The 26,328-nt window shown below is 52.0% G+C and overlaps 3 protein-coding genes across 9 annotated transcripts; 2 read left to right on the top strand and 1 right to left on the bottom strand.

Moving 5' to 3' along the window:
- Nucleotides 1-1,109: 1,109 nt before the first annotated feature.
- C16H10orf95 (chromosome 16 C10orf95 homolog) lies at nt 1,110-8,863 on the top strand. Its single transcript, XM_032608531.1, has 2 exons — nt 1,110-4,544; nt 8,716-8,863. Exon 1 carries the CDS (start codon nt 3,855-3,857, stop codon nt 4,512-4,514), a length of 660 nt encoding a protein of 219 aa, XP_032464422.1. The 5' UTR covers nt 1,110-3,854; the 3' UTR covers nt 4,515-4,544; nt 8,716-8,863.
- On the top strand, nt 4,385-21,096 carry CUEDC2 (CUE domain containing 2). Of its 6 annotated transcripts, none has more exons than XM_032608522.1 (10): nt 4,389-4,544; nt 4,666-4,717; nt 19,091-19,177; nt 19,536-19,679; nt 19,774-19,835; nt 19,923-20,044; nt 20,130-20,312; nt 20,454-20,515; nt 20,623-20,683; nt 20,768-21,091. In XM_032608522.1, the coding sequence occupies exons 2-10, from the start codon at nt 4,677-4,679 to the stop codon at nt 20,912-20,914; spliced, it is 909 nt and encodes a 302-aa protein (XP_032464413.1). In that variant the 5' UTR covers nt 4,389-4,544; nt 4,666-4,676; the 3' UTR covers nt 20,915-21,091. The 6 variants fall into 6 exon arrangements, with proteins under 6 accessions (XP_032464417.1, XP_032464413.1, XP_032464418.1 ...); XM_032608527.1 differs by lacking the exons at nt 4,389-4,544; nt 4,666-4,717 and adding exons at nt 13,320-13,456; nt 13,703-14,069 and having other exon boundaries at nt 20,768-21,093; XM_032608524.1 differs by lacking the exons at nt 4,389-4,544; nt 4,666-4,717 and adding exons at nt 13,320-13,456; nt 13,703-14,008.
- Nucleotides 21,097-21,197: 101 nt separating this feature from the next.
- On the bottom strand, nt 21,198-23,555 carry FBXL15 (F-box and leucine rich repeat protein 15). Of its 2 annotated transcripts, none has more exons than XM_032608529.1 (4): nt 23,207-23,551; nt 22,879-23,032; nt 22,027-22,532; nt 21,198-21,529 (listed from the first exon to the last, which is right to left on the bottom strand). In XM_032608529.1, the coding sequence occupies exons 1-4, from the start codon at nt 23,257-23,259 to the stop codon at nt 21,340-21,342; spliced, it is 903 nt and encodes a 300-aa protein (XP_032464420.1). In that variant the 5' UTR covers nt 23,260-23,551; the 3' UTR covers nt 21,198-21,339. The 2 variants fall into 2 exon arrangements, with proteins under 2 accessions (XP_032464420.1, XP_032464421.1); XM_032608530.1 differs by having other exon boundaries at nt 21,199-21,345; nt 23,207-23,555.
- Between the last annotated feature and the right edge of the window lie 2,773 nt (nt 23,556-26,328).

The raw sequence follows: 26,328 nt of genomic DNA, 5'->3' as shown, positions 1-26,328 counted from the left end.
CTTTACCCTCCGCTCTCCATCCAGGCAGTTATATGGAATCAAGTCCAGATGAATCTACGCCCATGTCTCTTTTCCATTCCCTGATCTTGTTGTGGTTGTTAGTTTTCCTAAACTAGGGTGTGAACCTCCTCCAAGACTGGCTTCCAGACTCTCTCCATCCTCTACTTTGCCCACAAAAGAGCCTCTGATCATGGGGGGTCACTGATCAGAAACTACTCAGGTTGCTGAATTTTGAAATTTTTCATAATAAAATTCTGGGGGAAAAACAGTCAGGGTGTATTGTTGATGCAAGCAACAGAAGACTTCACTCCATAGTATAATAACCTAAACATTTAATCTTCTAAAGACTAACATGATGGTGCTTTGAAATAATTTTTAAATGCCCATTTCATTATGTCCTTTGTAGTTAAATTTATATGAAGTAATGCAAGAGGGAAGAGATATGGGGACATATGTATATGTATAACTGATTCACTTTGTTATAAAGCAGAAACTAACACACCATTGTAAACCAATTATACTCCAATAAAGATGTTTAAAAAAAATTTATAAAGTAAACACAACTGGCTATCTGTATAAAAAGAGTCCACTCAAACTAGATTAAGTAGGAAAGGAATTTATGGGGAAAGGGAAATTGGATAAAGGTGATCAAATGATACAAACTTTCAGTTATAAGATAAATAAATACAAGGGATGTAATGTATAACATGATGAGCAAAGTTAACACTGCTGTATGGTATAGCTGAAAGTTGTTAAGAGAATACACCCTAAGAGTTCTCATCACAAGGAAAAAATTTTTTTCTTTTTTTTTTGTATCTATATGAGATGATGGATGTTAACCAGACCTACTGTGGTAATCACTTCCTAGTATATGTAAGTCAAATCATCACGCTGTGCACCTTAAACTTATACAGTGCTGTATGTCAACTATATTTCAATAAAACCGGACGGGGAAAAAAGGGGATTTATTGGCTTATGTAACTTCAAAGTCCAGGATTCAAACGATGTCATCAGGACCCAGTTTCTCTCTCTGACCCTTGGCTCCACTTCTTCTGCAGCTCTATGCTCAGAGAGATCTCCACCTCTGGACCCAGAACTGCATTCTTTCAGATCTCTGTCCAGGGAAGAGAGCACTTCTTCACTCCATGCAATTAGAGAACAAAGCCCTGGGCTTGGCTCCCATTGGCCCAAATTGAGTCACATGGCTACCCTAAACCAATCACTATGGCCAGAAGGATGACAGCGATGATTGGTTTAGCCCTAAATCACCCAGGTAATTTAAGGATGAGCTAGAGCCAACTCCCCCAGAACCACTTTCCTGAGAGTAAATAAGGTGTGGGACCCAAAAAATCTGGGGGCTGTTACTGGAATCAGGGTGAATGAATGCTGAGAAACTCACAGCTTGGTCCTTATTTTTCTCATTTTTCCTGAAGACTGCCTCCCCAGTCTCCCTCAGCAAGCACGTCAGAACCAATATTAAAACGCAGGCTTCTCACTGTCCCAGGCTCCAACTTGAGCTTGGTCTCACACTCTCCTCATCTCCCACCCAGGTATGAGCAGATCCCCATGGGGGAGAAACTGGCCAGTCATACAGGGTCCATCGTTGAGCTCCAGGCTGGGGTGAGGTCAGTCTATAATAGGTAGTTTTGGACATTCCTCAAGTGCTGGGATTTGGAGGGGGGGCAAAGTTATAAATAGGAGTGGGGAGGTATATTAATTTCCTACTAACGCTCTAACAACCACAAACTTAGTGGCTTAATACAAATCTATTACAGTTTTGGAGGTTGGAATTCTGTCTCATAAACTAAAGTCAAGGTGTTGGCAGAACTGCATTCCTTTCTGGAGGGTCTAGGGAAGAATCCACTTCCTTGCCTTTTCCAGCTTTGAGGCTGCCTGCATTCCTTGGCTCATGACCCCTTTCATCTTCAAAACCAGCAAGAGCTAGTTGACTCTTATTATCACATACGCTGACTCTTCAGCCTCTCTCTTCCACATTTGACTCCTGTGATTACACTGGGCCCACCCAGATAATCCAGGATAATCTATTTTAAGGACTGCTAATTAACAACCTTAATACCATCTGCAACCTTAATTCCCCCTTGCCATGTAATATAACATACTAACAAGTCTCCAGGGATCAAGCCATGGACATCTTGGGGGTGGGAGGCCTCCCCCAACAAAGGTCACTATGTCCTGGGACCAGTTCTTAAGTGGACAGAGGGAGAGGCTCCCTTCTTGGAGCTGTTGGGTAGGGCACGTTAGATACATACCATAACCTAGTCCTAGCTGCTCTCACTAGGCCACTGCCCTGAATTAGACTTGAGAGAGTGGCTCAGTCAGGAATAAAGAAATGTGACATCACCAGGCTGAGTGTGGGGGACCTCCTCAGAGGGTAGCTGGGCTTTGTGGGATGCTGAGAATCTAGGAGAACCTATGGGGGGTTAGTCATGATGCTGCTTAAGTCAACAGAAGGGGAAGGAAAGTATGATGGCCTGGCGGCCTAGAAACTGGAAGAGGGTATCCATTTTAATCATCCAGCAACTACTACCCACTGGGGAAGAGAGGTGGAAGGGCATGAACTGCAGCCAGAGGGGACTGGAGCTCAGACAGTGCTCAACCCATCTGAACGAAGCAACCTTCGTGGCTTCACCCAAGTAGCTTCTGGGCTTTGGAATCATTTGCACTGGGTTCAAATCCCACTGTGCCAGTTATAGACTATGTGAACCTGGGAAAGTGGCCTAACTTCTCCGAATCTCTTGTTCCTCATCTATTAAATGAGAATGATACCACCATGTTCTTCATGTGGCTAATATGAATTAGAAGTTCTTTTTAAAAAAAAGTTATAAGCTCTTAAGTAACATTCTAGAAGGGAGGACTGTCAGATAGTCTAAAAGAAGCCCTAGCATGGATTGGTGATTAGGCTATTGTTGAGAGCACAAGTCTTGAGACAGACACGGGGTTGAATTCTGCCCTTACCATAACTAGCTGTGTGAGTCTGGACAAGACACTTAACCTATGTAAGCCCCAGTCATAGAATACATTTATTGTGTACCAAATCTGAGGCAAGCTGCTTCTTGCTATGTAAAGTCAGAAAAATATTAGTACCTCATTCCTAAGGTTGATGTAAACTTGAAGTTAGATGCTCATAAGCAACTTGATTCAGTGCCTGGTGTGCAGGAGCTTCACTCAAATGTTAGGATAACTCCACCTGGGTGGAAAAAGGGGATGAGGAGAACAGGGAGCTAACTTGACTGGAAAAGCCACTGGATGTCCTGTGATGTTGCGGGCATCCCTGAGCACAGACCTCAGCGTCTAATTCGCAACCGGTATGACCAGCAGGCTCACCCAGTGTAGACACAAGCTGGCTGGCTCCTGGCCAGCTCAAGGTGTTTCCCTTTGCCTGGAAACCGGAAGGTGCGGCTGAGGCAGGGCATGGAGGAGAGCAGCTCAACTAAAAAGTGGTGGAGAGGAGCCCCGCTCTTGGATATCTCTGGTTCCCCCAAATGCTGGGGACCAGCTCCCCCAGGCTAAAGGAGGCAAGTGAGTAGGGAGCTACCTGGGAAGAGCATTTCAGGACTGGGGGCTTGAAAAAGGCTTGGGTCCTTCATGCCTGCTGGGAGCCTGGGGTTTGGGTCCAGCCCTAGGACAAGAGGTGAGGTGGGAGCTGAACTCCTTAGTAAGAGTTCCCCGAACTCCGGCACACGTGCAGGGCCCCCTGCTGTGAACCAGCGCCCCGGGTAACCAGGCCCCAGGGTCGGTGGTGGAGATGAGAACAAAGTGCACCCACACCCCCACCCCAGGTCTGGACCAGGACGAGGCCCCAGTAGCAATGCCGGCCGCCTGAGCTCCACACCATGTATACATACTGCTGCCTGGCGCCTGGGCAGGACGTCTGGCCTCTGCTGCAGCACCTCACCTACACCTACCTGCCCGCCCCTCCGCTGCTGCCCCCCATTCAGGCCCACAACTTCTGCAGCCGGCCCCTGAGCCTGAGCGCGGGCGAGTGGGCGGCTCCGCGGGAATACCACTGCTTCCACGCCACAGGCGCGACGCTAGTGATCACGCCGCCCTTGTGGGCCTTCCCGCAGGCCTACGCTGCGGCCCTGCAACCGCCGTTCCCAGCGCCCGGCTACCCAGGGCCGTCGCTTCAGGAGCCCGCAGATGCGGGTCGGGCGGCGGTCGAGAGCGGGACGCAGTGGCCGGAAGGCAGCAGCCTGCACGCTGAGCTGCACTGGGGCCGCGTGGAACGTACGCTACGGCCGGGCCTCAATCTGCCGGACTTCGTGCGCCGGGAGTTGCGACGAGCGTACGGCACGTACCCACGCACCGACGTGCGCGTCACCTATCGCGGCGGCGAGTTCCTGCTGCAGGGCGTGCCGCGCGTGCGCGAGCCCGAGTACCGTACGGAGAGGCGAGTGCTGCGCCGGCCAGCCAGCAGCTGCAGCGGCTACAGCATTCCCGCGGGGGAAGCGGCGGAGCGCGGCCGCCGGAAGAAGAGGAAAGACTTGAGCTGAGGGCGCCGCGAGGCCCGGCGGCCGGCCAGGGTGAGCACGCGCGCGGCTCTCCTCCTGCCGCCACAGCTGTGCGCTGGGGCTGGGTGCACCTGTCACCTCTCTTTTTTTTTTAACCACCGCCCACTTCCTGCACTTCCTTGATTTCTCTCAGGTTATTGCTGGATGGCGGGGCAAGGGCGAGAATGGATCAAGGACATCTCTGGGTGGGTGTCCTATTACTCCTTCCTTCTACTTGGACTTGGGAAGCCTGAGTGTGTGTGGTGGAAGGAGGGCCTGAACCCTTTGTTTCCTCTCTCCTTCCTCCCCATCTTCTTCCTCTTTGAAGCCTGCCCTGCAATAAGCCCCCACTTTCGCTTTTTCCTCTCCTCCCTCCAGCAAAGCTCTCCAAACTCCCCAAGCTGAGGGCCCACCTATCCCCAGCTTGTAAGAAAAGTAAATAAATGAGTGAAGTCAAGTGTAGGCTTCAAGATCATTTTTATGCTTGGGGATAGGGGTTTTTCTTCATCTGTGTAAGGTGAGCCTTACTTTCCATCTTGGGGTACAAGGTGTTGGAGGTGAGGATTAGAGTGGACCTCTGGAAAAAGTATGCTTCCTCATTGGCTGGGCCTCACTCTCCCTTAACCAGCTCCCTTCCAGTGCAGGAGGACACTCTTCTAGGTCCTGAGGCCCACCACCCCCAGAGAGATTCGGAGGGCATAAGCTATTTTGTTGAGGCGTGGATGACAGGCATGACTGAGGAAGGCTGAGGAGGGGATCCATAATGAGATCCATAATGGCTCTGACATTTTCTAGACTCTGAGCCTCGGTTTCCTCATCTGTAAAAGAAGAAGAAAACCAACCCAGCCTACGTGGAAAATTTACCAACGTTTAAATTGAAGATGAATGTCACTTCTTGTCTCCTGATTCTTGCTAACAGTGTTTAATAGGGTGAATTTGCAATATTATAGGAGTTTGCTGGAGGGTTAGGCCACACATCCAATTTTAACTAAGGGTCTGGCCAGACCACCTGATCTGATGCCCAAGCTGTATAAATTTGGCTCCTATTGGAATTGCTTTCACTGATCTTCCATTTGTGGTTGGCCAACAGCTACCTGGATATACAGGTATGTTATTGAAGCTGTAGATCACTTGATTGAACACTGCTGTATTTATGAGCTTCATGGAGGAGTTCTATTAAACCTCAGCATTTGGTAAAGATGTTTCTACTGATAAGTTGTTTGCTTTTATCTTTGAATCACCAAGGATCTCATAATTGATCATATTTTTCTATTTGCCCTGGTTTCCAGGGAGCCAAATTTGCTTAGCATCTTTTGTGTAAAACCTTGATCCTGAACTGTTACCCCTAGTTTCATCTTATTTTCCTTTCCTTTTTTATTTTTTAATTATAAAGACACAGGGAGGTGTTGTAGTGTGATGGGTTTGCTGTGTGACCTTAGATGAATTGCTTAATGTCCCTGAACCAATTTCCTCATTGCAAATGGGGATGATGGTATTAGGACCTATCTCATAAGATTATTGAGAAGGTACTGTGAAATCCTGCACAAAAAATGTTTACCACAGTGCCTGTCATGTACTAAGTGCTCAAAGGGTAGTGTTTGTTCTTAAAAAGTAGTCTGCAATACAGAAATTTATAAAATAGGAAGTTAAAATCTGTTCTAATATCTCTCACCCCCAAATGATCACTGAGGTCCAGTCTAGTATTTTGTACTATTTTTTTCTGTTCACCTAGTATTAATTACATAAAATGAATTGCACAGTTTTGCTTGTTGCATTATACATTAAGTATATCTTGGACATCATTTTATGCCAATGCACATGGAGTTACCTCATTCTTTAACAGTCATCCAATATTCTATAGCATTTGGATTCTTTCCAGTTTTTAGCTATTAAAAGTCCATCCAACAAATTTCTTGAGTGCCTTTTATTTGCCAGGAACTGTGGTAGGCCCTGAGGATACCATAGTGAATGAGATAGCCATGGCAGTTTCTGTCCTTATGGAAGACATTTAAGCTGAGATCTAAAGAATATGAAGAAGCTAGCCATGCAAAGAGAAGGGTGAGGGGAAGCCAGGCAGGAAGTATGGTGGGTGCAAACGTACCAAGGAATGAAAGTTATCTTTATTCACTCGACAGGCATTTGAGAGCTCACAGTTTGCTGGGCAGTGTTCTAGGCACTGGTACTACGGGAGAAAAACCAAACAACTCCCTGCCCTCGTGGAGCCTACTTTAGAGGTGTAATGTAGAGAAACAGAGACTGACAACAAGCAAATGGGAATATACGATGTAATGTCATACAGTGATAAGTAATGGGGTGCTGTTTTCAACAGGATAATTAGGGAAGGCTTCTCTGAAGAGGTGACTCTTGAGTGGAGACCTAATAAAGACCTTTACGAGCCATTTAAATAGCTGGGGGAGAAAAGCAAGTACAAACACCCTTTGGCTGGGGTGTCCTTGTCCTGTGAGCGAGCGGGAAAGTGATGATTAATGAGGTTACAGGTGAGGCTGGATCCTGTGGTACCTTGAAGCCATGTAGAAAAATTTGGATTTTATTCTTAGGGGATGGAGGGTTATGAGCAGGGGGAAATGTGATGAGTTTTTTTTTTTTAAGTTATTCTGGATACTGTGTGGAAAAGAGACTATAGAGGGGCCATTTTGAAAATCGGGAGAGCAGTTAGGAGGCTTTTGAAGTAATACAGGCAAAAAATAAGCTGATGGCTTGGTCTTATTTAGAAGCTGTGAGGGTAATGAGAATAAATGTCCTTGAATATGCATCTTTATTCACATACAAAGCCAACTTGAAGGGACTTCCACTGACCAAATCAAGGACAATTTAAGCATCAAAACAAATAATCACAGTAACATTATAACCTGCTGAATAAAATAAGGATCCCTAGGTCCATACTAATGCTAACTAAAAAGTACATATGAAAGGAAAGCTCTTCCTTATAGTAGAAGTAATGATGAAATTAGAAAATCACCATTCCCAATCATCAGAGTAATGATTGATTCAGGTGAGAATCATTTCTGAATACTAAAACTGATGGGTGAAAGTTTGATGTGAAACTGGATATTTATATAGTTTCAAATATGTTCCAATAAGATATTTATTAATTACAAATTTTAAAATAGTAACCTGAAAAAAAATAGTAACATGATAATATAATAGAGAAAACTGGTGGATAACACTTTAACCCCATTGCAGTAGTCCCTCTTAAAGTCTTTCTTACCATCTTTAATGGGTTTCTTTAAAAAAATTTTTTTCAATTTATTTATTTATTTTTGGCTGCATTGGGTCTTCGGTGCTGCGCACGGGCTTTCTCTGGTTGCGGCACGCAGGCTTCTCATTGCGGTGGCTTCTCTTGTTGCAGAGCACGGGCTCTAGGCGCGCAGGCTTCAGTAGTTGTGGCGCACGGGCTCTAGAGCGCAGGCTTAGTGGTTGTGATGCACAGGCTTAGTTGCTCCGCGACGTGTGGGATCTTTCCGGACCAGGGATTGAACCCATGTCCCCTGCATTAGCAGGTGGATTCTTAACCACTGTGCCACCAGGGAAGTCCCTAAAATTTTTTCTTTAACAGAGACAAATTGACATCATGTGCTGTCTGATATGTTAAACTGAAAAATACAACATCAGTTCAGCAGTAAGGCATAATCATGAGGAAACCTCAGATAAATCTAAATTGAGAGAAAATTGTTCAAAAATGCCAGTGTCATAAAAGACAAAGGTTTCAGGTCAAAGGAGACAAAAAGAGGCATGAAAACTAAATGCAACACATGATCCTGTTTTGGATCCTGGACCAGAATGAAAATTGTTGTGAAGGACAGTGTCGGGACAAGTAACAAGATTTGAATGAGGACTATAGATTAGAGAAAGCATTATGGCAAAACGTTAACAGTTGGTCAATCTGGTAGAAGGCTAAGCCAGAGTTCTTTGTACGATTCTGGCTACTTTTCTTTAAGTTTGAAATAATTTCTAACTAAAAATAAAAATAGCAATAATAAGTAAATTGAATCTCTGGATCAAAAAGGATACACACTTAAAATGTACTCTGTCACAGGTTTTATGTTTTAATCTTAGAGAATTATCTGCATGCTGGTAAGCCTCCTCTAATCCTTTTTTTGAAACAAGGCAGGCTTCAAGTAAATCATGAGTCTCATACCAAGTTAGGTGTGTTCTGAATCCCCTTCCTTCTCTATCGTCTCAGGTCCATACCCTTGAAGTCTCTCAACTTCCCCCATCTCGGGACTTCCCTGGTGGCTCAGTGGTTAAGAATCCGCCTGCCAATGTAGGGAACGTGGGTTTGAGCCCTAGTCCGGGAAGATTCCACATGCCGCGCAGCAACTAAGCCCATGCGCCACAACTACTGAGCCTGCGCTCTGGAGCCCGCGAGCCACAACTACTGAGCCTGCGAGCCACAACTACTGAAGCCCGCGTGCTCTAGGGCCCACGTGCCGCAGCTACTGAGCCCGCATGCCTAGAGCCCGTGCTCTGCAACAAGAGAAGCCACTGCAATGAGAAGCGCGCGCACCGCAACGTGAAGAGTAGACCCCGCTCACCGCAACTAGAGAAAGATCGCACGCAGCAACGAAGACCCAACACAGCCAAAATTAATTAATTAATTTTAAAAAAAGAACTAAGTACACATCTCACAAAATTCCATTCACAGGAATTTAAAAACAAAAAAAACACTTCCCCATCTCTGAGAATCTGCATTGCTTACATTCTTCCCCCAAGTCTTCCACATATGCCCTGGAAATGCCCAGAGACTGCAAACAATATACCCCTATCCCCCAGCCCCAGTGAGGGAGGAGGCCCCCAATTACAGGCTTTTTGAAGGAAGTGCTGCCACTCAGCTCAGTCCAACATGCCAATCCTTCCAAACCCCAGTGCTTGCTCCAGCCCTAAGGATGTAAAGAAGCCCTGCAGGGAGCCTAGATGCTTCTTTGTTCTTTTCTTTGAACTTAACCCTTAGAACTCATAAAACATCTGGGCTGCCAGGGACTTTACTGTTCACCTGGCCCAACCTCCTCAGGTGACCTTATGCTGGGAAACCGAGGCCAGAGAGAAGGAGTGACTCACCCAATGTCACACAGTAGGTGGGAATCCAGAGCTTCTAGATCCCAGCAGGGCTTGGGCTACCAAACTCATCTTGGTGGCCTTCTCCTCCTGGCCTTGCCCCAGCTTTATCCAACCCTGGCATCTGGTCTAGAGCCCTTTGCTCAATAAACCCTGACTGACCAATTTTAAACCCTGTCCTACCTCCCAGCTGGGTAGCTCACATCCTACTGAAGGGAGGATAATAAGAATCATAACAGGGAGTTCCCTGGTGGCCCAGTGGTTAGGATTTGGTGCTTTCACAGTGGAGGCCCAGGTTCCATCCCTGGCCAGGGAACCATCCCGCATGCCATGTGACATGGCACAGCCAAAATACACACACACACACACACAAAAAAGAATCATAGCAATCTCACACACTTAACTCAGAACTTACTATGTGCAGGCACTGTGCTAGAGCCCTGTACAAAAACTATCATTTAATCTTCACAAAAACCTTGATGTGGATATAATTATTATTCCCATTTATAGATTAGGAAACTGAGGCCGATAGAAGTTAACAACTTACCCAAGGGTACACACAGAGAATACACCTGGGAAATCTGACTGTAGCCTTAACATCTAGGCCAAACTGCCTCTTCATACATGAGACACACTCAGCAAAATACAAGGAACGTTTATTGAACAGCTACTCTGTGTAGAACACAGGACTAGACACTCTGGGGCTCATGAATCAAGCCCCACTGGAAGCAGAGTGTGGAGGATTTGTAGGAGATCGTATGCATCATTGAGGGGTTGAAGAAGATTCTTGTAAGAGGCATCTGAGAGAGGCTTTGAAGGATGTATAGGATTCCAACAGATAGCGATGGAATGGAGGTGTCCCAGGGAGAACTGAGGAGGGATCAGCATGAGTAAAAGCATGGCAGCGGGAGCAGGAAGTAGCAGGGTTTCATTGGAGGACAGGTTATAACCAGGGAGCAATGGAAGATCAGGCTTGAAAGCTAAGTGGAGGCCATACTTTGAAAGACTTTAATGGCAAAGTGAGGAGTTTTGGGGAGCCATTGAAGTCTTTGACAAGAAGAGTAACTCGAAGTTATTAAAAGTTCTGGCAGGTGGCAGCACCTGGCTGGGACGCTGTGAGTCTGAGATAGCAGGTCCCCCATGACCTCAGTATTGACAGTACAGCACAGCCGGGCACCAGAACTGAGTCCCCAGGGCATTTGCTAGAGCTCACAGCCTATGGAATTCAGTTCTCAGAGCCAGATGGCCAAAGTTCTTTTAGCCTTGATGCTGGCCTCCTGTGCTCCCTTCTGTGAATTTTCCCCCATTCCCAGGATGTGTCAGAAGAGGAACCTGGGATCTCAATATTCCTCCTATCCCATCGAGGGTCTGAGCTCGGAGCTGAAAATAGGGGCCCATTGCTAGGGAAAGAGGTAAGGGTTCTCTAAATTCTAACAGGATACTGATGTAGGATATGAGGGGAGGGGACTCAGGGCTGTGGTAGGGATTCCGTGGGTACTGCAGAGTCAGACCCGTCATCTCCTGCCCAGATACGCTTCTGGTGGGGCCAGATGTGGAACTGGATGGGCAAGGGGCTAGGGGAACAGCCAGAACATGTACACTGAGAAGGGCGTTTCTCTAGAGAATGAGTGGCTTCCTGAGCCAAAGAGGACCCACAAAATATGGATCCCCAAGGTAGAGGGAGGTCCAGGAGTCCCAGCTCCCTGAAAATCTCCCCACCTGAAGTGAAGATCTGAAGTACCTGGGATAGCTAAGGGAGCAGAAGAGAAAGACTTCCCTGAAACACACGTTGACTTTCTACAAAGTTAAACTGAGGGCTGGGGTGCTATTCCCATTCACAGGGCGGACCTGCAGCCTATCCCTGGAGATGGGAGAGGCAAGCTGGCAGGTTCAGGAGTCACCCTACCCCCACCCTGCTTGAGTTGAGAGAAAGGGGTCTGCACTTACCCATGAAGCCTCTTCTCTCCCTCCTGGAGCTGGATCTACAGCGATGCTCCCAGAGACTGCTCCTTAAATAGGGCCCGCCCCAGCCAACTCCCGCCCCCGCCCCATCCTGGCTCTTCTGAGAAAGGAGGAAGGTGTGGGAGGGCCAGGCACCCTGCCCAGAGAGCCCTTGCTGACCTCAAGCAAGAGTGGGGACCCCCCTCTTCCCCCCCACCCCATCTTTCAAAGCGTTCCCTTCCTCACCTCAGTCTCTGAGTCCCTCCCACCCCTTGAGACCAGCCAGCTGGGTTCTTTCTCTGCTCTTAATGTCTGGGAAATCTGCTCTTTATGCCTAATTCAAGCCCAATTTCCTCATTCTGAGGTTGGATGATGGGGAATTGATGTGCTAGGGGAAGCTTCAGCGCAGGCTTCTAGCTTCTCCCATCAGCTCAGGAGACCCAGCATCTGTTGCAGAATTCGTTTGACGGAATGGGGAGAGAGGAGGTATCACTATACCTCCTTTCACCTCATGTAGCTTCAAGCACCATCCAAAGCGTAAGTGGAGTTTGTTCCCATCCGGTGGAGAGAGATTGAGACCTGAGGGGACAGCAAATCGGGAGCTTAAGGTCCAGCCTGCTATGGAATGTCGAGAAGGACAAGTGATCCCTGGATCCCCTGCCTTACAGTTTGTGTGTGTCCTTGTGCCTGTGGTGGTCCCTCTCCTCAGCCCACTCTCTGTCCTCTGACTCCAAAACCTAACCCTTGCTGCACAGAGTTGAGACTCTCCAGGGTCTGAACTGGGAATTGAGGGGCTCCCTCTAAATGGTCTTTCCCATCATCCTTCCCTGAAAGGTCAGGAAGTTCTTTCCCACGATAATATGTAGCTACATCCAACTGCTATTCAAGAAACAGGCCGTGGGGGAGGGGGAATGGTATGCCTCAGGGATGGCCACAAGGGTCCTGAGCCAGGACTAGGGACAGCTCTTCTGAGGAAACCTGAAAATTCCTGTAATGGGGGTGGTAGGGAGAGAAGACTCATCATCAGTATTGTGCAACGGAGGGGGAGGGAGGATGGGGACTGCGGGAGGGGAGCGATGGCCAAGTCTTTAGAGGGCTGGCAGCTATCCATCACCCCTTTCCCAGGGGCCTGCTTGGCCAGAGTTGAAAGTGGCTGTCACCTCACCCCTCATTAACCCCAGCAGCACCAGGCTGGCAGCAGCAGTGCTTTTATGGGAGACACGTTGCTAAAGGTGCTCCCTCCTTCTTCCCTCCCCTTTCCTGCCCCCTCTCCCCAGCAGCCAACATCTTGCTCTCTTTGAGGCCAGATGATCCTGGTGGGGAGGTGGGAGGCTGCTGTGAGGGACAGGACTGGAAGAGGGAGCAGTGATCCCCTTTTTCTCCATATTTTGGCACTGCCTCAGTCCTTAGGGAAAAGAGGATGGGACTTTCTACCTTGGACTGTGAGCTCCTGTGGATAGGGACAATCTCTGGGTCCCCAGCGCCCTACAAGGGGACTAGCCCTAAAAAGAGGCTCATCCATGCTGATCGGGGATGGGAGAGTTCATCCTTGAATGGAACTCCTTCCCTCATGACCCATTAAAGGGTTCTTGGGAAGGGAAGGCTATGGGCTTCCCCACAGGGTAGCGCCAGGAAGCTCCGTAGCAGGAAGAGAAAGAGGAAGCTGAGGCCTTACAGGGTACTGGAGTTCAGCCGTCCTGTCATAAATGAGAAGCCCTGCCAACTCAGGCATGAAGTTACTGGGGGTGGGCATGACCTGCAGGCCGTACTGGATCTGCACTCAGGTGGATCCTCGCTCAGAGCACCTGCTGCCCCGCCTTCCCCATCCAAACCAGGCTCCAGATCCCAAGACCCAGGCCCTGTAACCCACACTAATCTTGGGGAAACATCGCTGTTAAGAGAATACAAAGGAGAGTTAGATATGGCGGGTAAGTCAGCACCTAAGAGTTGTTGGGTGACAGGGCTTGAATATGGATTGGACACAAAAGGGGAGAGACGGGATTTGGGGAAGAACACTGGGTCTAGGAGTAGGGCCACTAGAACTAACCAGGGAGAGACAAGGGCGGGGTGGGGGTGGGGAAGCTACAGGATTTGAGGGCGGAGATTTTGGGGCGAGGAAATAAGACGGATGGGAAGACACCGGGTGGGGTCAAAATGTTCTCCCGTCTGTGCAGACGGCAAGGCACTAGGAGGGGATACAGTCAGTCACTGAGACTCCACCCACTGGCTGGACCTCCACGCCTAACTCCTCCCTACTCTCAACAAAAATGGCCGCCGCGGGATCTCGCCCAAAGCTCTGAGACAAATGTGAATGGTAGCAGGAGCACCGCCCACTTGTGGGCATGCCCTTCTTAAAAATGGCTACCACGGCGCTTCTGGAAAGTAACCGTTCTGGGCCCCGCCTTTGATCTCGTTGGTGGGGCTGGGGGATGAGAGCTGCACCGCGCGGGACAAGTCGCCGGCGGCGCCCGACGGAGCAGGTGATTTCCCCTCCAGGCCCCGGCCCAGGCCTAAAAGAGTCGTGGAGAGCGTTGACCCAGGGTACCCGTCCTTTGTGTCTCCCCACGGTACCCCCGGGGCCCGCCGGAACCCCATCTCTGATTCTCGCCGTGGCCTGTATCAAGGCACATCCTAGCTTGCTCAGGCCTCCCTCGTCATGTGTCCCTCAGGGCCGCAACCGCATCCCTGTGCCCTCGGGCCCACTATTCTGGATGCTTATGGGTACCCCGCTAGCTCGTTTAGGGAGCTCCTGCTTCAGGGGTCGGCCATCATCATGGTCCCACTTCCTGTATTCCGCCTCCCCCCATTTGTGCTCCTGCCTGACTTTGGATGCCGGAATCCCTTGTGTACCCATCGGTGTCCTTGGCTCCTCTAAGACCTGACTTGGGGGTCAGGGTACAATGATGTGCTCTGGAACCTGCGTTATGGGACTAGGGCCCCAGGAGCTGTGCTTCGTAAGGGCTGGGAGAAGCAGTGAAGACCTCGTTTCTAGACCCTCTTGAGTGCCCCAGACTTCTTCCACTCTGCTTCCCAGAATTCCTCCTCCCACATGGCCTTCTGCTCTCCCTCCACCTTGGGCATCTCCCCACCCCAAGGGAACAACATGGTACTCCTTCCCCCAGTCTCACTTAAACTTGTCCAGGGGGGTTTTATGGAACATCTGGAAAGTCCAGGCCTGTGCTTGGTCCTGGGGATGCTCTCAGACCAGCCGAGGGCAGTGAGGATGGGGCAGTCAGGGTTGGCTCCAAGAAGGAAGTGAGGCCTGCAGAGTGAGAGGCAAAGGGAAAGACATTCTGAATGGGGAGAATGGTGTGAGCAAAGATTCCGAGGTAGGCAGAGGGCCAGCCAAGCAGGAGAGGATCAGATTACAGGCTGGGGACTGACCATTTGCATCATGAAAGGTGGTATAGTGTAGTGGTTAACAATGAGCCAGACCGCCTGGGTGTAAATCTGCCATTAACTTACTGTGTGACCCTGGGCAAGTTACTTAACCTCTCAGTGCCTCCATTTCCTTTTGGGTAAATGGGATAATATCAATATGATATATTAGTATCTATATGTTAAGGTAATTGTGAGGATTAGGTAAGTTAATACATGTAAAGTGCATAGAACAATCCCTGATAGATTGTAAGCAGTCAGTAAATGCTAAATATTTTTACCTTCATCAGAGGTGTTTAAACAGGACTCATGACAGGATGACAATCACATTTCATGGGTGCAGCTAACCAGTGGACCCTTATTTGGAGCCCCCAGGAAGTAACGGGGTTCTGTGGGCTATATCCAGAATTTGAAAAGTCTCAGGGAAATCATGTTCTTGCCCTGGAGAAGGCTGGCTGTTCAGGCTGCAGCTTCCCCAGCTTAGGGACTATGGAGGAGAAATATTAGGAGAAGCCTCTGGGTAGGAAAGAGATGCTGAGGAAGCCTAGGGGGATGGAGAAGGGTGAAAAAGAAGTGGCAAGCTTTGAAGTCTGGGTGAAGTTTGGGCAGCCCAAGAACATGAGGAAGGGGGATGTTCCATTAGGAGACAAGCTAGAGCAAAAGCTCAGGGCAGGAAGACTTTTTTATTTGGGCACAGTGGTGGGGGGGTGTTTCCTAATAATAACTCCCTGGCTCTTGGACCTTGGTTAGAAACCTAGGGGCATCAGACACATCCCTGAGAGCTTCTTCCCTAGAAGCTTTCATGCAGCATCCGTGGACTTTTGTCCCAGCAGAGGTTGGCAGGCAACTGCTAGCAGCCAGGATTGGTATAACCCAGGGTGGATGTAGGTCTCCCTAGGGGGCTGACTTCTTGGGGGAGCTGCATGATGGGATCTGGTATGCCCTGTCTGAGCAGTTCTCTTCCTCCCCAGGGCCTACGCTAGGGTCTGGAGCAAGAGGCTAGCCTCCCCTGGTAGGATAGGGCTTCTCAGTTCTCCTGTCCTGAGCAACCCCTGTGCTGTCACAGCAACTCTGTGTTACCAGTCAGGGGACAAGGGAACTGCGATAATAGATGGTAGCCCTATCTCAACCCAATTGGAGGTCTTGACATCTCCCCATCCCCTGGAGTAGCCCCTAGAATATACACTCACTCAAGTAGGTGTCCTGGATTTATCTCCTGACTACCACAGTCAAGCCAGCTGACTTTGGGCAAGTCATTAAACCCACTCAGCTTCAATCTCTTCATTTCTAAAGTGGGGAGTAACTGTTTATTGAGTGTCTACTTCACAGAAGACACTGAGTGTACACTGATGAATAAGCCAGGAGTGTAGTCTCTGCCCTCATGAAACATGTGGAAGAAACATTAAACATTGCCCCAATAATGTTTTGATTATAGCTGTAAAAGGTGCTGCTAAGTAAGGAAAAGTGTAGTCTGCAATGAGGATGTAAGATAGAGGAGACCAAACCAGTTCTAAAGGGTCAGGGGAGCATCCCTTGAAGGAAATTGTAAACTGAAACCTGAAAGGTGAGAGGAGTTAGCAAGTGAAGGGGTGGAGGTGGCACGTTGCCCAGGCAGAGGAAACAGTTTGTGCAAAGACCCTTGCTGTGAAAAAGCTGGAGTGCTGGCAAGCTGAAAGCAAGCCGGGGTGGAGGGGAGTGATCCCGGGGGTGGGTGGTGTGTGGTGAGGCTGGAGAGATGTAGGCAGGAGTGAGGCCCTGAATTGAGGGCCATAAAAAGAAGCTGGGCTTATCTGAAGGGAAGCAGGAAATCACTGATAGATTTTAAGCAGAAAAAGTGTGATTTTTTGGTAAATATTGTACAGCCATGATCTTTGTAGAGAATAGGTTGTTGGGGGAAAGATGGTAGTGGGGAGAACATTTAGGAAACTCTTGCAGTTAAGGCAAGAGTTGGAGCCAAGTGGGAGTAGAGATGGAGACAAGTAGATATGTTGAGGGATAATGGTCAGGGCGTGGTGACTGATTGGATGTGAGAAGGCAAGAGGTAGGATGGTGTCAATGATAATTCCCAGACTTGTGGCAGGAACAGCTGGGTACGTGGACATGCGTATACTGAGATAATTCCCAGACTTGTGGCAGGAACAGCTGGGTACATGGACGTGCGTATACTGAGGCCAGCCTTGGAGGAATAAAAGACTTGGAAGAATGTCAGTTTGGGACATGTTAAGTCATCCCCACGGAGGTGTCAGAGAGGTAGACGTACAAGTGTGTAGCTCAGAGGAGGAGACTGGACTATAGGATTGGACATTTGGGAATTGGTGACATGGAGTTGGTACAAGAAGATGTGGGACCAGATGAGATTTTCCAGAGAGAGGGTGCAGACTGAGGAGAAAGGAGAAGCAGCTTTGAGCCTGAGCTTTGCTGCCACATTTAGAGGGAAGCAGAGGAGAGGGGGACAGAGAAGGAGCCTGGGAAGAAATGGCCAGAGAGGTAGAAGAGAAATAGGAGGATGTGATGCCTCCTGGACCAACATTGGTGCTACTTGAAAGGGCAAATATTAGGTGAAACTACAAGAAATTGCCTTTTTCTTTTCTTTTTCAGATCAAAAACAGGTAATATTGGCAAGTTCATATGGTTCAACCTAATGAGACCAAAACCTGAAAAAGTAACTCATGCCCTTAGCCTGAGAAAATTTAGTAGAGCAGAAGCCAGACTGAAGTTGGGGAGAAGTGGATAGAATGGAGAATAATAAGGGAATAGATTCAACAGGACCTGGTGATTGATTGATTGCAGCAGGGGTTGAGAGAGGGTGAAATCATGGGTAACCCCCAAGTTTCAGGTTCGGTAGCTGAGTGAGTCATGTTAGCCGGTGAAACAGGAGGAGGTGCCTGTTTGGAGGGGGAGTACACACATCGGGAGGATATGGTGAGTTGGGGCTAGGTGCAGTTTGAGGTGCCCCTGAGTCTTCTGAGTGGGGTAATGAGCTGACATTTGGACTCGTGGGTCTGGAGCAGTTCTTTACCACCTAAATGTTCCTGACTACCAAATACAGACTTTAGGGAGTCAAAAGCATGTAAGTAGGAATGAAATGAGTCAATAAGTATTTATCGAGCACCTACTAAGTGCAGGCATTCTTCTAGGTGCTAGGGCTATACCAATGGATAAGACAAAGTATCCCCCCCTCAAACTCCCTCTTCTTGAAGTGTACATTCTGTGGGGGAGGACAACAGGCAAATAAACATAAAGATAACATGGAGCTGTAGTATATGCTATATAGAAAATAAAGCAGAGTAAGGGATTGGGGAGTATAGGGAATGCCTAATTTTGGTCGGTTAGTCAGGAAAGGTCTCTCTATGGAGGCAACATTTGAGCAGAGCCCTGGCAGAGGTGAGGGGATGAGCCATGTGGATATCTGGAGGAGACAGGTAGAAAGAAACTGGGCAAGTCTGAGGAATAGCAAGGAGGCTGCTGGGGCAGGAGTGGAGTTAGCGAGGAGGGAGTGGTGAGGTTGGAGAGGTAAGCAAAGGCCAGATCTTGTAGGGCTCCGTAGGCCTCGGGACGGAGGATGGAAAGTCCTCCGTAGATAGGCCCAAGCTGCTGGAAGGGCAAGGACCTGGCAGGAAGAGAGAATTCATGAAAGGCTTCCCCTTCTATCTGGGCCCCAGAGCCAGAAAAGCCCCTTTGTGCAGAGGGTGGGTGGCCCACTCTGGGTGGGGGAATGGCTGTGCTCAGTCCTGAGGCCTGCTCCTTGGGGGGCTGGACAATGGGTCCCTTGTGGTTGGACTTGGGGGCCAAGTGGCCCTCTCAGTGATGGGATTCCTCAGCCAGGAGGCATGTGACCTCAAGACCTTGGCTTCTTTCCAGAGGGTCTAGGCCTACTGTTGGGGAATGGGGTGGGGAGATGGGGAGAGGTTGGGGGAGGGGGGAGGGAAACGTCCACTCTGGAAACTTTCTCCTGAGACAGTGTCCTGCCCTGTCTCAGGCTGGAGGAGGTGGAGAGATAGGCAGGCAGGGGGCTGTGGCTCTGCTTGAGGGAGTGGGGGAGGGCTGAAGAACTGGAAGCTATGGGCAACATCAACAGATCGTTTCTACAGCAGGGCAGGAGGGAGGAGCTGGCCGCCCCTGGACCTGGTGGGCAGGGGCAGGCAGAAGAGGGCCTGACAAGCCTATGTCTTGTGTCCCTTCAGAAGAGGAGAGAGCATGGAGCTGGAGAGGATTGTCAGTGCAGCCCTCCTTGCCTTTGTTCAGACGCACCTCCCAGAGGCTGACCTCAGGTAGAAGCTGCTCTCCTAGAAGGGTCATGCTGGGGCCAGAGTTGGAGCTGCTGGGCAGTACTCTGGGCCTTGGCCAATGGAAAGACTGGGGTGGGAAGTACTCAGCCCTATTCCTCAGGTGGAGGAGGGCTGGTTATGATTTGCTGGTATGGCCTCACCTCTCATCCTGTTCCTGTCACCCTTGTTGAACAGATGGGAAACCAAAGCTCTGCGGGGGTTGGGGGGGTGGGGGGTGGGATACTCTTCTGGGCTTAAGGCTTGAGGTCTGGCTCCTGGACCCCATGAAGCCCAGGGCTGGAGTCCCAGGCTAGGTGGCAATGCTGGAGGTAACAGGGCTTGTCCTGTCCCCTTGCTGCAGCGGCTTGGATGAGGTCATCTTCTCCTATGTGCTCGGGGTCCTTGAGGACCTGGGCCCCTCAGGCCCATCGGAGGAGAATTTCGATATGGAGGCCTTCACTGAGATGATGGAGGCCTATGTGCCTGGCTTCGCCTACATCCCAAGGTGGGGCCTGGCTGGGACCAAGAGGAGGTGGAGGGCTGGCTGATTGTGGAGGGTGGGCAGAGTTGTCCTTTTACCGCCCTCCTTGCCTTTTCAGAGGTACAATAGGGGAAATGATGCAGAAGCTCTCAGGGCAGTTGAGTGGTGCCAGGAACAAAGGTGAGTCTGGGAATCGGGCACTTGGGTGACTCAAACCCCCATCCTCCAAAGCCCTGGCAAACCTGTTGCTCTTTCTGCCTCTTTAAGAGAACCTGAAACCACAGAGCTCTGAGGTCCAAGGTCAGGTATCTGTCTCCCCAGAGCCTCTGCTGCGGCTCAAAGAAGAGACGATGTCTTCTCCGACTGCTGCTGGGGACACCCAAGATGAGGTACTGGTAGAGGAGGGTACCGACGAGGGAGCTAGGGCCCTGGAAAGGAGGAAGTATTGCCTCTTGTCAACATTTATGCCCACAGGCATCCGGCGCTGAGGAGGAACTGCTGCCAGGGGTGGACGTACTTCTGGAGGTGTTCCCTACCTGTTCGGTGGAGCAGGCCCAGTGGGTGTTGGCCAAAGCTCGAGGGGACTTGGAAGAAGCTGTGCAGATGCTGGTAGAGGGGAAGGAGGAGGGGCCTCCAGCCTGGGATGGCCCCAACCAGGTATCCTCTGCTAGACGGCCCCCCAACCCCATGTAACCTCAGCTATGTTCCACCTTAGTGTTAAGCCCCCGCCCCTAGCCTATCCCCATTTGCTTTTCCTGCTGGTACCCTAGGCCCTAGACAGGCTTCCCCTCTCTGCAGGACCTGCCCAGGCGCCTCAGAGGCCCCCAAAAGGATGAGCTGAAGTCTTTCATCCTGCAGAAGTGAGTCTGGGCTGGGCTGGGCTGGGCCAGGCCGGGCCGGGCCGGGCCCTGCCCTTAGAGGGTTTTCCTAGGGTGGCAGGAGCTTCACCCAGCCAAGTTTTTGGCAGGTACATGATGGTGGATAGCGCAGAGGATCAGAAGATTCACCGGCCTATGGCTCCTAAGGAGGTGAGACGGTCGCAGCTCCTAGGGTCATGGAGTGGGTGCAACTGTCTCCTGGCTTCTGCTACTCACTACCTGATTGCCTGACAGGCTCCCAAGAAGCTGATCCGGTACATCGACAACCAGGTAGTGAGCACCAAAGGGGAGCGATTCAAAGATGTGCGGAACCCTGAGGCTGAGGAGATGAAGGCCACATACATCAACCTCAAGCCAGCCAGAAAGTACCGCTTCCACTGAGGCACTCGCCAGACTGCCGGAGCCGTCTAGGCTCAGATCCCAGAGGGATGCAGGAGCCCTACACCTCCACACAGGGCCCGCCGTAACTCCTGTCCCCCGTCTTTCCCTACTTCCTCGCTCCACAGTGTTAACCTCCTCTTGGAGCTGCCATGGGTACAGTAAAGGTAGCCCCAGGAAGGTGTGAGTGCATTCTAGTCATTTCACAGCTGGGGTGCTGGAGTACTGTGTTTGTCTCTCCCAGCCTCACATCCCCTATCTCCAACAGGGCAGCAGCGCCAGGCAAGAAGGGGTAAAAAGCTCTTTATTTGAAGCTCCAGGGTAGGGCAGGGCACTGGCCTCTCAGCCGAGGCCCCCACAGTTCAGTTTCCCTACGGTTCACAGTGAGGCCCCGCCACACAGTCCAGTTGTGCCCATCGGCAGGCGGGTCAGACCTGCAGGTTGACAAAGGGTGCAAAGCCTGCCATGTCCTGTAGCAGCACCAGGGCCTGATGCAGCGGAGGCTCCACATCGATGTCCACGCCGCGCTTCCGCAAACGGCTTAGGCTGGGCTCGGCCACATGGTGGCAGTGCCGCACCCGCAGCGAGCGCAGCGCGGGGCAGTACTCGGCCAGCGTCCTGGGGGAGGAGCCGGGTGAGGTGAGGGGCGTGAAGCCGCTACACCCACGGTGGGGGAGCCGGCAAAGCCCCTGTCTCCCTCCAGTTCGGGGTATACTTCTTCCCTCCGTACAGAAGGGAGGAGACCCGGTTTGGGGTCATGCATTTAATGCGTCCAGTGAACCGGAGACTTCCTGTCTCTGAAACAGGGAACCTGCTTCTCAGCTGTGCCCAGGATTGCAAGGTTTTCCCCTTGTTGAAGAACAGCCAGAAATCTGACTTTTGTACTCTGTATGTGGAATCTCCCAATGTGTAAATACTGGTTCAAAAAAGTTTTTAAACTGTGGGCTCTCTGGCCTAGGCATTCCTAGAGGCCCTTCCTGTTCAGAATGGGGGTACCGTGGTAGGAGGAAGATACAGAAACCCCAGTTCTGCCTTTCGACAACTACAGCCCGCCCCGACCCCCAGAGGCTAATTGATTGCCCTCCTCCCATCCCACCGACCCCAGGCCCAGGCACCTGACACCGTCGCTTCCAACCCGGAGGCAGCCGGTTAGGTCGAGGTGCTGGAGTTCCGGGCAGTTGCGAGCCAACTCCTGGACGGCGACGTCCCCCACATTGGCGTTGACCGCCAGCGAGAGGCTGCGAAGTCCTGCGCCGCGCCTCTGTGCCAGGTACACGATGGCTTCATCCTTGAGCTGTCGGCAGGCGGTGAGGTCCAGCTCCTCAAGGGCCGGACAGCGGTCAGCGAGGCCGCGCAGCGCCAGCCCATCTACCCAGTCACAGTGCGCGAGCGAAAGGCGCTGCAGGCGGGGGCAGCCCTCGGCCAGCGCCCCCAGCGCGCGGCGGCTCAGTTGCCCGCAGCCGGCCAGCGCCACACTCCGCAGCTGGGGATTCCGCGCCAGCACCGGCACCAGATCCTCGTCCGACAGCCATTCGTGACACGGCGCCAGCGCCAGCTCCTGCAGCCCCTCGGCGTCCCGCAGCAGCCAGGCCAGTGCGGCCTGCGGGATCTGCGGACCCACCTACGGGCGGGGAAGCACCTCGACTCTCAGCTGGTTACGGGGGCGGATGCTGCCTACCCGTCCCTAAGGAGTGCTTTCCTGGCAGCAGGTCGCCCTCGGGGCTTGCCACCTGACCTCCCAAGAAAGACCCTACGCGCCCTCTGAGTTGATTCCCGGTACTCGCCCTTTGAGAGTACTTCTCGCTGGTTGGATCGCTTCCAGGTCATTCCTAGAGGCCCAAGGGGGATCCCAAAGGGTAGACAGCAGAGCTGGGGGCTGGAGGTTCAGGTCTGGGGACTGGAGGTTAGAGGCGGGGCTGGAGCCGGGGCGGGGGCAGAAGTGGGTGGGGCTCCGGCCCCAGGCTTACCTGAGCGGCGTCGAAGCGGCGCAGCCCGGCCAGGTGCAGCTGCACTAGCGCCCGGAAGGCCCGACTGACGCGCTGCAGCCGGAGCAGCTGGCGCAGCGGCACACGGCTCAGGACGTGTGGGAGCAGCACGTCTTCCCAGGGCAGGTCCAGGAGCCTGCGGGCAAAGGGGCGTTGGCGGCGGCGTCACCGGGTTGCTGTTACCTGCGAGTCCGCCTCCGTTATGCTCCTAAGCCCCGGCTCCTAAAAGCGACCCCCCAGACCCGGCCCTGGTTCAGCTACCCTCCCCCAGGCCTTTTTTCCCTCTCTCGGCCCCTCCGGTGCTCGGTACCTGACGGCTCCGGGCTCTTGCTCCCCTCCGGACAGCTCCATTGGTGGCTCCATCGGCTGTCTACTGCGCGTGCGCAGTAAGGTCTTGCTTTGGCCTGGAGCGGCCGCAGCGAACCCGCCTACTTTGGCTGTAGAGACAGACCGATTCAATCGAGTGCCGGCTCGCTGAGGATCCTGTCTGAAAGTGTTCCGGATGGGTCCCGAAACTGAAGGCGAAACAGGCCGGTGGTATAAAGTTAGACCTCGCCTTCTCCGCTACAGGGCTTGAGACCCGAGGCTGAAGAATGCGATGGTGCAGCAGAGACTGGCTTTTTTCGTTTTGGGCTAGTGACCGCCTCAAAGTGAAGTGATGGGAGGAGCAGGCAAAGCCAAAAGTATAAGGGGCGGGGCCAGGACTGTTAAGGTTCTGGGCCTATTTTCTCTGCCCTCTGATCGCGTTTAGCGAGTTTGAAAAATGGGGAAAAACTGTCCAGGCTCTTATTGCCTGGCACGTAGTAGATGCCCAAGAATTGCTGAATGAATTGAATGGGGAAAGCTAGAATTTTTCTTCCTTCATCAAGCAAACTTGCCCAAACCTCCCATCCCTGGTTAATTGTGAAGTACAGAGCTATCCAACCCCTTCCACTCCCGGAAGATTTGTAACGGGTTTACACCTTGGAGGGAGAAATGTAGGGTCGAGAAGAAGGACTGTATCTCCAACTGGGTCCCTTTCCTTTATCCAGGAGGTCTAGAGTCCTGAGAAGAATAAGTGTTCAGGTCAGCCCGCCAGGAATACTGCTTATCGGTTGGCCTGGGGGTTTAGTTGTGGGGTCTGGGGCTGGGCCCGCCCTGGGGCAGTAATCCCCCCCCCCCACACACACACACAGAGCTCTGGGCTCAGACTCTGGGTTGCCCTCTCACTGCCTCCCCAGATCCTAGTTCAGAGTCCGCTCCAGGGAACCTCTGGAGCAGTGCTTTCCCCATCATCCATTGGCGGGGAGGATGTGAAGGAGGCCTAGGGCTACTGCTCTCCCAGATAGCTCCCATCCCCCCACCCCCACCCCGGCCCCAGCAGGGTTGCACTTTCCCGTCGTGCAACCGTTTCACCTGCCTCTTCATAACGAAAAATGCTTCCCATCCATTATCAGGGCTTCGGCATCTCTGCAAGGTGGGCATGTCTGTTCCGTCACTCCACTTTGAAGATGAAACCGAGGCCCTGGAGAAGCAGCTCCTTGTCCGGGGTCAAGCGAGTCGGGATAAAGAACTCAGGCATCCTGGTTTTCCCAAAATCCCTTTCACACTCCTCCACCCTCCCCCACCCCACCCCCACTCCCATGATGCGAGAAGGGAGTAAACAGCAGCGGGGAAGGACCAGGGAGGGTCAGTTTGGGTGAGGGACTTGCTCCCTTTTCCTCCGCCTGCTTGGGGAAGGGTAGCTGGGAGGACAGATCTGTGCTAAGATAGAATCAAGTGGGCGCGCACCACCTCGGGCCGCGCGCCTCCTCCCCATCCCAGCGTTGTTCCCGCTTCTGCGCCTGCGCAGTGCGACAAATCTGGCGCTGTCCCCTTCAGCACCACGCCGAGCTCGCACAGCCCCTCCCCGCGGTGAGCCCCGCGCACCCCCGCCCCGCAAGTTCTTGCGCCCCCTGACCACTCGAACAGACCCCTTCTTCCTTCCGAGGTCACCACTTGCCTGCCCTGGAGTTCCCAAGGAGAGCAGTTGCCCTAGTAACTTTAGCGGTGCTTTCTTAAAATAGCCGGGCCCGCTTCTACCTTGGCCAAGGACACAAGGATTGCCTGTCTCCCACTTCCTCTAGTCCAGGCGTCATTCCGTCTAACCTCTTACCAGACGGGCAGGACGCCTAACTCAGGCAGCAAGGAAGTTCTTTTTGAAGTCTGACTAACATCCCTTCTGCTGCATCCTGGGCGAGTGGTCAGGGCTGTGTCTCCTGAGTCCTAGTCTTAGAACATCCGGAGGTTTTGAGGCAGTGCTCTCTAGATCTTTCTTCCATAAATTGATGGTCTCCTGGATTTAGGGGGCGGGTCCAGTCTACACCCGTACCGTGTGCTGGCGCGGCCGCGTGCTCGTGGGGGCGGGAGCGCATGTGGCATGTAACAGGTCATGTGGCAACCTCCTAGGGACACGCGTGGGGTCTGGAGCGGGACACGCGTGTGCAGCTGGGTCCTGCGTGCGGCTCGGGGTGGTGGACGAGAGGGACGTGGACACGATTGGGGTGGGTCATGTGAGGGTCTGAAGAACAAACCAGAGGTTCCATACGTCCTCCCCCTCCTCAGGGGCGGGTCTCAGGTTGGCGGGATTGCCCAGCGGGGACCTAGCGTCGAGAAGGGGGGCCAGCCTCCGGGGCTCAGGGCCCCGGGAAAGGGCGGGGTGGGGGGGAGGATTAGCTCTGAACCGCGCGTAGGGGGGAAGGTGGGACTGAGAGGCGGGCGGGCCTGGAGCAAGCGGGAGCAAGCGGGAGTCGCGCTGCCTTCACAGCTGAGCTGGGCCCAGCCTCTCCCCTGCCTCTCCTCGGCCCCAGCTCCAGGCGAGCAGCGGTGAGTACTGAGGCGGCTCGAGTCCAGGGCTGCACTGGGGGTGCGCTGGGCCCCGATTGAGCTTCAGAAACCTGCCTGGCAGGGTTGCTGCTCCTGACCCTTGCCCCTACCCTGCATTGCCACCAGGGGACCTTTTACCCCTTTATGGTCCTTCCTGGGTTGGACAAGATCTGTCATACGCCTAGAGGGTGGGGGGAGAGATGGGGAGAGGGTCTGGTTCAGCCTTCACGCTGCCCCCCCCCGCCAGAGACCAGTGACTAGTGGGGGTTGGGGGAGAGGGTGTATGTCCCTGTTTACGGATGTGTGTGAGGATGCATCTGTATGTGTGTGACTGTGACCAGTAAGTGTCTGTGAGTGTCTGATATGCCTGTGTCTCTATGTGCCTTGGAGAATGAGGGCCTGTGTGTATATTTGGGTATCTCTTTGTGTGTTCCTGTTTGATTGCAGTGTGTGTGTAAAACAAGCATGTGCCTTTCCATTACACACATATTTGTTATGACTGTGAGAGTGTATGAGGGTGTGTCTTTGAGCAATGTGTGTGTGTGCCTGTGTCTGTGTGTGCTGGAGGGTGTTGTCTATGAATGTGTT

The sequence above is a fragment of the Phocoena sinus genome, chromosome 16 (assembly GCF_008692025.1).
Source record: "Phocoena sinus isolate mPhoSin1 chromosome 16, mPhoSin1.pri, whole genome shotgun sequence".
Classification (NCBI taxonomy): domain Eukaryota; kingdom Metazoa; phylum Chordata; class Mammalia; order Artiodactyla; family Phocoenidae; genus Phocoena; species Phocoena sinus.
Note: the sequence above shows the minus strand (reverse complement) of the source record. Positions and strands in the feature narration are given on the sequence as shown.

Bases quoted from the DNA above. Each gene is read 5' to 3' on its own strand.
- FBXL15 (XM_032608529.1), bottom strand. From the start codon at position 23,259: ATGGAGCCACCAATGGAGCTGTCCGGAGGGGAGCAAGAGCCCGGAGCC. The intron at 22,533-22,878 runs GTAAGCCTGGGG...CCCCGCCCGTAG, and splicing joins GCCGCTTCGACGCCGCTCAG to GTGGGTCCGCAGATCCCGCA. The intron at 21,530-22,026 runs GTGCCTGGGCCT...CTCCTCCCCCAG, and splicing joins GTTGGAAGCGACGGTGTCAG to GACGCTGGCCGAGTACTGCC.
- CUEDC2 (XM_032608522.1), top strand. From the start codon at position 4,677: ATGGCGGGGCAAGGGCGAGAATGGATCAAGGACATCTCTGG. The intron at 19,178-19,535 runs GTAGAAGCTGCT...CCCTTGCTGCAG, and splicing joins CTCCCAGAGGCTGACCTCAG to CGGCTTGGATGAGGTCATCT. The intron at 19,836-19,922 runs GTGAGTCTGGGA...TGCCTCTTTAAG, and splicing joins GAGTGGTGCCAGGAACAAAG to AGAACCTGAAACCACAGAGC.
- C16H10orf95 (XM_032608531.1), top strand. From the start codon at position 3,855: ATGTATACATACTGCTGCCTGGCGCCTGGGCAGGACGTCTGGCCTCTG.